This window comes from Salmo salar, chromosome 27 (genome assembly GCF_965601325.2).
Source record: "Salmo salar chromosome 27, fSalSal1, whole genome shotgun sequence".
Lineage (NCBI taxonomy): Eukaryota > Metazoa > Chordata > Actinopteri > Salmoniformes > Salmonidae > Salmo > Salmo salar.
The window spans coordinates 46,139,668-46,150,000 of record NC_138317.1 but is presented as its reverse complement, the minus strand read 5'-3'; the positions used below and the strand labels follow the sequence as shown (position 1 = coordinate 46,150,000).

General features: G+C 42.9%; 1 protein-coding gene across 1 annotated transcript in view; it reads left to right on the top strand.

Moving 5' to 3' along the window:
• necab1 (N-terminal EF-hand calcium binding protein 1) overlaps nt 1-10,333 on the top strand; it is an 86,961-nt gene that overhangs the window by 23,256 nt on the left and 53,372 nt on the right. The window contains exon 4 of the mRNA XM_045709760.2: nt 1,732-1,757. Within this exon, the coding sequence (XP_045565716.2) occupies nt 1,732-1,757 (26 nt within the window). The remainder of the gene's footprint in view (nt 1-1,731; nt 1,758-10,333) is intronic.

Below are 10,333 nucleotides of genomic sequence, written 5' to 3'. Positions count from 1 at the left end.
GCTGTATGTTTCCATCTCTCAGACTCCCTCAAACCTCCCAGCTATATGTTTCCAAGTCACTCAAGTCATCCTGGTTTCCATAGCAGCAGCTCCCTAAGCAGGTACCCATGCAGACAGACCCAGGGATTTGATGTTAACTCGTGATCTGTCTTAAAGAAGAGACCTGCTGTGATGTAGTAGTTGAGACTATAGGGGTTCTCAATGTTATGAAATCCTGACCTTGGAATTTCAAGGTTCTATCTGAACAGAACAAGTTTGTGTCGATAACTCAGTTTAACAAGGCTGTTTCGATAACTCAGTTTAACAAGGCTGTGTCCATAACTCAGTTTAATAAGGCTGTGTCGATAACTCAGTTTAACAAGGCTGTGTCGATAACTTAGTTTAACAAGGCTGTTTCGATAACTCAGTTTAACAAGGTTGTGTCAATAACTCAGTTTAACAAGGCTGTGTCGATAACTCAGTTTAACATGGCTGTGTCGATAACTCAGTTTAACAAGGCTGTGTCGATAACTCAGTTTACAAGGCTGTGTCGATAACTCAGATTAACAAGGCTGTGTCGATAACTCAGATGAACAAGGATGTGTCGATAACTCAGTTTAACAAGGCTGTGTTGATATCTCAGTTTAACAAGGCTGTGTTGATAACTCAGTTTAACATGGCTGTGTCGATAACTCAGTTTAACAAGGCTGTGTTGATAACTCAGTTTAACATGGCTGTGTCGATAACTCAGTTTAACATGGCTGTGTCGATAACTCAGTTTAACATGGCTGTGTCGATAACTCAGTTTAACAAGGCTGTGTCGATAACTCAGTTTAATAAGGCTGTGTCGATAACTCAGTTTAACAAGGCTGTGTCGATAACTCAGTTTAATAAGGCTGTGTCGATAACTCAGTTTAATAAGGCTGTGTCGATAACTCAGATTAACAAGGCTGTGTCGATAACTCAGATTAACTCAGATTAACAAGGCTGTGTCGATAACTCAGATTAACAAGGCTGTGTCGATAACTCAGATTAACAAGGCAGTGTCGATAACTCAGTTTAATAAGGCTGTGTCGATAACTCAGTTTAATAAGGCTGTGTCGATAACTCAGATTAACAAGGCTGTGTTGATAACTCAGTTTAACAAGGCTGTGTCGATAACTCAGTTTAATAAGGCTGTGTCGATAACTCAGTTTAACAAGGCTGTGTTGATAACTCAGATTAACAAGGCTGTTTCGATAACTCAGATTAACAAGGCTGTGTCGATAACTCAGTTTAATAAGGCTGTGTCGATAACTCAGTTTAACAAGGCTGTGTCGATAACTCAGTTTATAAGGCTGTGTCGATAACTCAGTTTAATAAGGCTGTGTCGATAACTCAGATTAACAAGGCTGTGTCGATAACTCAGTTTATAAGGCTGTGTCGATAACTCAGTTTAATAAGGCTGTGTCGATAACTCAGATTAACAAGGCTGTGTCGATAACTCAGATTAACTCAGATTAACAAGGCTGTGTCGATAACTCAGATTAACAAGGCTGTGTCGATAACTCAGATTAACAAGGCAGTGTCGATAACTCAGTTTAATAAGGATGTGTCGATAACTCAGTTTAATAAGGCTGTGTCGATAACTCAGTTTAATAAGGCTGTGTCGATAACTCAGTTTTGACAAAAATGCAAACAGAACGTTGTCATTCGAAAGGTTGTTAATTGTGCTATTCAACTAATCACCTCTTCCGTTATTTTGTCTTCCAGCAATGTGGACACTGACGAGCTGTGTGGTAAGTTAGACTCGCATTTGATATAGCAAAATTGACTTTGATTAATTTTTATCATGACAACAACTACATATTAGTGAAGAAAACGTCAAAAGTGCTGCTGCACTGCTTTGCCAGGAGTGCACTAGATCAGAACGTACTGTGCCTGTTATAGCTTTGTCATTATGGGGTATTATGATGTCATTATGGGGTATTGTGATGTCATTATAGGGTATTGTGATGTCATTATGGGGTATTGTGATGTCATTATGTGGTACTCTGTGTAGATATTCATTTTAGAATAAGGCTGTAACGTAACAAAATGTGGAAAAAGTCAAGGGGTCTGAATACTTTCCAAATGCACAGTACATTCTCACATCATTCCCATTTAAACCAGTCAGTCCATCATACCTGCATACACTAAAAACATAGAGGACATTAATACATTCACTAGCAACGACCGCTGTCCCAACTGGACTACATAGATAAGTACATACACCGATACAATTTACGTTGCATTTAGTAGTCCAACAGCACATGGAACGAATGAATGTTTAAACGTGTTCTTCTTGGCCATGAGCATTCTGAAGAGGGAAGCTTCTAGAACGGACGGTGTCGAGGGTGGGACGGGTCGCCAACGACAGCCAGTGCCTTGTTGTGTTTTCCTTGTGGAACAGACTGCTCAAATGTGCTTGTGGTCGACCAATTACGTTGCCGGCTCTGTTTTACTATTCTGGTCAGTTTGCTTTTGCTCCTCACGCTCAGATTACCGGACCAGACTGGTATACCAGACCTGAACGTGAGAGGGTCCTCTCCCACCAGCCCAGATTACCAGACTGTCATATTGAACGTGAGGATCGACACCTTCTAGGAGTTTGGCACTGTACAGGTGCTCAGCAGGACTTGAAACAGTCGTGAGAAGACGCCCTTGAGCTGGTCGGCCCCGTAGTCCGTCTGGGCCCGGTGCTTTGTGTGGCTTAATATTTGACAAGCATGAGGCCATCTTGTTCTCTGTTATCTGGACAGGAGAGGATTTGGGTATGCTGTCACATATTCGTTTTCGTTCGTCTTTAAAATCAGCGGTGTCAAATTACAGTTAATGTAGTTTCCAGAGGATGAACAATCTTTTCACTTCTCTTCCTATCATTGCATTTAAGCCCCTCCTATGCTTGTCTTGGATTGGCTGGACAGAACCTCTGCTTTTCCCATATTTATTTTTTTTGTCCTGAATTTATTTTCTTTCTTCTTTACAGCATCAGTATCTCCTTCCAGGAACACACAAACTTCCATTCATTAATTAAGGCACATTTTCATGTCCTCAGACACCGAGGGTTTGTTGTTGAGAAATAGACTCAGTATCCTCCTCAGATATTGGAAGGTAATGCTGTCTGTCAACTAGTGGGTGGGGATCCGTTCACCAATCAAAATACACCTCCCGGGCTGTGACGTCAAAGCAGTCTTCGAGTTCCTCCCTACTCTCCATCTATTCATACCTGAATGGATTTAATCTACAGGTTTTTTTCACGTTTTCACCTGCCCTGCCTGTATCTCAGTAGGAGATGGATAACGTTATGGTCTGATTTCCCAGACTGCTTTGTCTACGTCCTCTACGTTTCCTCTAACGCTGATTCAGGATGCGAGATAAGCGAGTTGGACAGGTGACATACTGTTGCAGAGTGGGGGGGGGGAGATTGCGCGGAGAGGGAGAGGGTATTAAAATCCCCAAGAACAAATACTGTCTGGTCAGTTGATCGTGAAAGGGCAGCATTGAACCAGTCTGTAATCCTGTCAGCAGCTTCCTTATTGTTAGGTCCAGTCGCATATAGACCCGAATAATGGACATTTATCCAGATAGAATGGTCTGAATGATACAAAGAGAATCTCATAGTCTCCGGTTGCACACTTGTTCAATCACATGACACTGCTTGACCCAAGCATTATCTACAAAGATACATAGTCCACCCACCCCCACCTATTGATTTATGTGACGTTGTTTTGTCTCGATCTGCTCCAATGACAGTGTATCCCATCAATGTTCACATCAATATTGTCCTCGCCGAGCCAGGTTTCTGTAAAGCGGGTTTAAATCATGTCTCCTTGAGTCCTCTTCAGATGTAGCCCTTGCTGCTAACTCCTCCAGTTTAGTATTTAGCGACCACACATCAAACAGGCAGATCCCCGGGAGCAGGCGACGACTTCCCGCCTCCGTATTTCCTGTCACTGCCTCTTGAGCCTCGCTTCTTCTTAGTGTCCTTCTTTTTTTTTTTTTTACTTTGGATTCTGTTCTACTGTATTCCGTTCTACTGTATTCCGTTCTACTGTATTCCGTTCTACTGTATTCTGTTCTACTGTATTCTGTTCTACTGTATTCCGTTCTACTGTATTCTGTTCTACTGTATTCCGTTCTACTGTATTCTGTTCTACTGTATTCCGTTCTACTGTATTCCGTTCTACTGTATTCTGTTCTACTGTATTCCGTTCTACTGTATTCCGTTCTACTGTATTCTGTTCTACTGTATTCTGTTCTACTGTATTCCGTTCTACTGTATTCCGTTCTACTGGATTCTGTTCTACTGTATTCCGTTCTACTGTATTCTGTTCTACTGTATTCCGTTCTACTGTATTCCGTTCTACTGTATTCTGTTCTACTGTATTCTGTTCTACTGTATTCCGTTCTACTGTATTCCGTTCTACTGTATTCTGTTCTACTGTATTCCGTTCTACTGTATTCCGTTCTACTGTATTCCGTTCTACTGTATTCTTTTCTACTGTATTCCGTTCTACTGGATTTTAGTCTATGCTGCTCGTCCTGATATTTATATATCCTTAATTCCATTTCTTTACTTTAGATTTGTGTGTATTGTGTGTATTGTGTGTATTGTGTGTAATTGTGTGTATTGTGTGTATTGTGTGTATTGTTGTGTGTATTGTTAGATATTACTTGTTAGATATTACTGCACCTGTTGGAGCTAGAAACACAATCGTTTCGCTACGCCCACAATAACATCTGCTAAACACGTGTGTGTGTGTGTGTGTGTGTGTGTGTGTGTGACCAATAAAATGTGATTTGATTTGATCAGGCAAGGCAATGCTGTTTTGGAGAGTGTGAGCTTTATCTGGGGAAAGAGAGCAGAAACTCAGCGGAATAGGTGATAGTGGTTGATTAACTCACTGAATCCTCCGGTAGTGATTGGAAAGTTTTCCGCATATTACAGCGATTAGGATTAAGGTCGTCAGACATTTGTATTGGGGTTTATTATGGATCCCCATTAGTTCCTGCCAAGGCAGCAGCTACTCTTCCTGGGGTTTATTATGGATCCCCATTAGTTTCTGCCAAGGCAGCAGCTACTCTTCCTGGGGTTTATTATGGATCCCCATTAGTTCCTGCCACGGCAGCGGCTACTCTTCCTGGGGTTTATTATGGATCCCCATTAGTTCCTGCCAAGGCAGCGGCTACTCTTCCTGGTGTTTATTATGGATCCCCATTAGTTCCTGCCAAGGCAGCGGCTACTCTTCCTGGGGTTTATTATGGATCCCCATTAGTTCCTGCCAAGGCAGCGGCTACTCTTCCTGGGGTTTATTATGGATCCCCATTAGTTCCTGCCAAGGCAGCGGCTACTCTTCCTGGGGTTTATTATGGATCCCCATTAGTTCCTGCCAAGGCAGCGGCTACTCTTCCTGGGGTTTATTATGGATCCCCATTAGTTCCTGCCACGGCAGCGGCTACTCTTCCTGGGGTTTATTATGGATCCCCATTAGTTCCTGCCAAGGCAGCGGCTACTCTTCCTGGGGTTTATTATGGATCCCCATTAGTTCCTGCCAAGGCAGCGGCTACTCTTCCTGGGGTTTATTATGGATCCCCATTAGTTCCTGCCAAGGCAGCGGCTACTCTTCCTGGGGTTTATTATGGATCCCCATTAGTTCCTGCCAAGGCAGCGGCTACTCTTCCTGGAGTTTATTATGAATCCCCATTAGTTCCTGCCAAGACATCAGCTACTCTTCCTGGGGTTTATTATGGATCCCCATTAGTTCCTGCCAAGGCAGCGGCTACTCTTCCTGGGGTTTATTATGGATCCCCATTAGTTCCTGTCAAGGCAGCAGCTACTCTTCCTGGGGTTTATTATGGATCCCCATTAGTTCCTGCCAAGGCAGCAGCTACTCTTCCTGGGGTTTATTATGGATCCCCATTAGTTCCTGCCAAGGCAGCGGCTACTCTTCCTGGGGTTTATTATGGATCCCCATTAGTTCCTGCCAAGGCAGCAGCTACTCTTCCTGGGGTTTATTATGGATCCCCATTAGTTCCTGCCAAGGCAGCAGCTACTCTTCCTGGGGTTTATTATGGATCCCCGTTAGTTCCTGCAAAGGCAGCAGCTACTCTTCCTGGGGTCTAGCAAATATTAAGGCAGTTTTTACCATTTTAAAACATTACAATACACTGTATTCCCTCAGACCCCTACTCCACCACTACCACATATCTACAATACACTGTGTTCCCTCAGGCCCCTACTCTACTACCACATATCTACAATACACTGTGTTCCCTCAGGCCCCTACTCCACCACTACCACATATCTACAATACACTGTGATCCCTCAGGCCCCTACTCTACTAGGTGTGTGTGTGTGTGTGTGTGTGTGTGCAATGTTTGTGTTGCAGTCCCCGCTGTTCCATAAGGTGTATTTTTATGTTTATTAAATCTAATTTTACTGCTGCGTCAGTTACTTGATGTGGAATAGAGTTCCATGTAGTCATGGCTCTATGTAGTACTGTGCTCCTCCCATAGTCTGTTCTGGACTTGGGGACTGTGAAGAGACCTCTGGTGGCATGTCTTGTAGGGTATGGGGTGTCCACGCTGTGTTCTAGTCGTTTAAACAGACCTCTGGTGGCATGTCTTGTGGGGTATGTATGGGTGTCTGAGCAGTGTGGCAGTAGTTTAAACAGACCTCTGGTGGCATGTCTTGTGGGGTATGGATGGGTGTATGAGCTGTGTGCCAGTAGTTTAAACAGACCTCTGGTGGCATGTCTTGTGGGGTATGGATGGCTGTCTGAGCTGTGTGCCATAAGTTTAAACAGACCTCTGGTGGCATGTCTTGTGGGGTATGTATGGGTGTCTGAGCTGTGTCCCAGTAGTTTAAACAGACCTCTGGTGGCATGTCTTGTGGGGTATGTATGGGTGTCTGAGCTGTGTGCCAGTAGTTTAACCTCTTGACGGTCGCCTAGGATAGGGGACGCCACAGCGCATTTTGAAAAAAATCCGTGCCCATTTTAAACGGCCTACTACTCAAACTCAGAAGCTAGGATATGCATATAATTAATACTTGTGGATAGAAAACACCCTAAAGTTTCTAAAACTGTTTGGTGTCTGTGTATAACAGAACTCATATGGCAGTCAAAACCCCGAGACAGATCGAAACAGGAAGTGGAATTCTGAATTACGAAGTCAACTTCATCACGTTGCCTATTAATCACACCGTGAGCTATGGTTCATTGAGCACTTCCTATTGTTTCCACTAGATGTCCCCAGTCTTTACAAAGTGGTTTTAGTCTCCTACTGTTAAAACTGAATGAATGAGACGCTGTTGAAATTGGTCACATGAGGGCCATCACCATTATGACGCCGGCGCCCCTGGCTACCCTCCCCTTTCGAAACGTTTTGAAACACAATGCAACCGTCCCCCTCGAATCTTATTGGCTCTCTTGTTGAAAAAGGCCCTGAAGATTTATGTTATACACTGTTTGACATGTTTGAACGAACCTAAATGGAAAAAAATGCATTTTCTCGAAATGGCTGTCCCGTGGCCGACGAAGCATTTGGATCAGCCTTCAGACGCGCTAACAAGAACAAGCTCTTGGAACATAAAGGAGTCATTTTTTCAAACTAAAATACATTTGTTGTGGACCTGGGATTCCTGGAAGTGCTTTCTGATGAAGACAACCAAAGGTAAGGGATTATTGACAATAGTATACAAGACTAGATGTGATATGCAATTGTTCCAAGATGGCGCTGACCTGTAACGTTAGCCTATTTTTCAGAGTATCGCATCCCCTTTCATAGCAAAGTATGATTACCCAGTGTTACGCACGCCTCTAGAAAGAGGGAACGCAACACCCTGCTTCAACTTAACTCTCCGTGTTGTGAAAGAGGTATGGAAGTGTAGGTGTGAGCAAGGATGACACAAAGGCAGAGAATACCATTTACTGGGAATTTATTCCTTCACGCGGTAAGGTTGGGGAAAAGGGGCTGGACGGAACCAAAGCAAAGAAACTAAATATCAAAGCCCCCTCTCCTACCTTACCTGCCTACCCACTACTTACCTAACTAGCACCACCTGGTGCACTAACCAAAATACAGGGGGTGGTCCGCCCAGGTCTTTCCTAGTGTGCATAGACAGTAAACTACTACGGGTATATGTATGCCCGCGGGCCTCTGGCCTAAACACTCCCTAGGTGCCTTCCCCTTCCCCCCTGGGAACAAATGAAACAGAATTACACAAATGTACAAACTACTTCACAACAAAACACTAACCCAGGACATTAAAGAAGCTCTGAGCACTAAACACAGAACAATAAGCTTATTCAGCAACAACTAACTAAGTACATACCCAATTCTCTTTCTGAGAAACAACCAACATATACACACATATATATATATATATATCTCTCTCTGCCATCAACCTCCTCTCTCAGCAAAAAAAAATCTCTGTCTCTCCCCCTTCCTGAGCAACAGCACACTGGCTTATATTGGGGTTGTTAATTGAGACAGCTGCGTCCTGACGAGGGGGCGGGGTCAGCTCTCCAATCAGCAATGGGGCCGACCAATCAGCTGCTTGGAGTACTTCAGGAAGCCATTACCTGAAACACACTCACAAATATACAAACTACAACACAGAAACTGGGGAACGTAACACCCAGTAAAGTTATTTTTAAATCTGGCATTACAGGTGCTTTCAAGAGATATTCATCTATAAATCTTAGAATGACAATATTACATTTTAAAAATGTTTTCGAATAGTAATTTAGTAAATTGTAGCGCTGTTTCATCGGATGCATTTGAGGGAAAATAGTTAGTCAACGTTACGCACCAATGTAAAATGCTGTTTTTATATATAAATAATAACTTTATCGAACAAAAGAATGCATGTATTGTGTAACATGATGTCCTAGGTGTGTCATCTGATGAAGATTGTCAAAGGTTAGTGCTGCATTTAGCTGTTTTTTTGGTTATTTGTGATGCATGTGGTTGGTCGGAAAATGGCTATGTGGCTACTTTTACGATATACTCCTCTAACATAATCTAATGTTTTGCTTTTGCTGTAAAGCCTTTTTGAAATCGGACAACGTGGTTCGATTCAGGAGAGGTGTATCTATAAAACGATATAATTTGAAAAAAAAAAATGAATTTTTTTTTTAAATTACATTTTGTTATGCTAATGGCGATATGATTTTTCGCTGGATGTCACAGGGGTTAAACAGACCTCTGGTGGCATGTCTTGTGGGGTATGTATGGGTGTCTGAGCTGTGTGCCAGTAGTTTAAACAGACCTCTGGTGGGCATGTCTTGTGGGGTATGGATGGGTGTCTGAGCTGTATGCCAGTAGTTTAGACAGACAGCTCGGTGCATTCAACATGTAAATACCTCTCACAAATACAAGTAGTGATGAAGTCAATCTCTCCTCCACTTTGAGCCAGGAGAGATTTACATGCATATTATTAATATTAGACTCTGTATACATCCAAGGGCCAGCCGTGCTGCCCTGTTCTGAGCCAATTGCAATTTTCCTTTGTCCTTTTTTGTGGCACATGACCACATGACTGAACAGTAGTCCAGGTGTGACAAAACTAGGGCCTGTAGGACCTGCCTTTTTGATAGTGTTGTTAAGAAGGTAGAAACTAGGGCCTGTAGGACCTGCCTTGTTGATAGTGTTGTTAAGAAGGTAGAAACTAGGGCCTGTAGGACCTGCCTTGTTGATAGTGTTGTTAAGAAGGTAGAAACTAGGGCCTGTAGGACCTGCCTTGTTGATAGTGTTGTTAAGAAGGTAGAAACTAGGGCCTGTAGGACCTGCCTTGTTGATAGTGTTGTTAAGAAGGTAGAAACTAGGGCCTGTAGGACCTGCCTTGTTGATAGTGTTGTTAAGAAGGTAGAAACTAGGGCCTGTAGGACCTGCCTTGTTGATAGTGTTGTTAAGAAGGTAGAAACTAGGGCCTGTAGGACCTGCCTTGTTGATAGTGTTGTTAAGAAGGTAGAAACTAGGGCCTGTAGGACCTGCCTTGTTGATATTGCTGTTAAGAAGGTAGAGCAGTGCTTTATTATGGACAGACTTCTCCCCATCTTAGCTACTGTTGTATCAATATGTTTTGACTATGACAGTTTACAATCCAGGGTTAATCCAAGCAGTTTAGTCACCTCAACTTGCTCAATTTCCACATTATTTATTACAAGATTTAGTTGAGGTTTAGGGTTTAGTGAATGATTTGTCCCAAATACAATGCTTTTAGTTTTTAAATATGTAGGACTAACTTATTCCTTTCCACCCATTCTGAAACTCACTCTAGCTCTTTGTTAAGTGTTGCAGTCATTTCAGTCGCTGCTCAGTGAGCTCA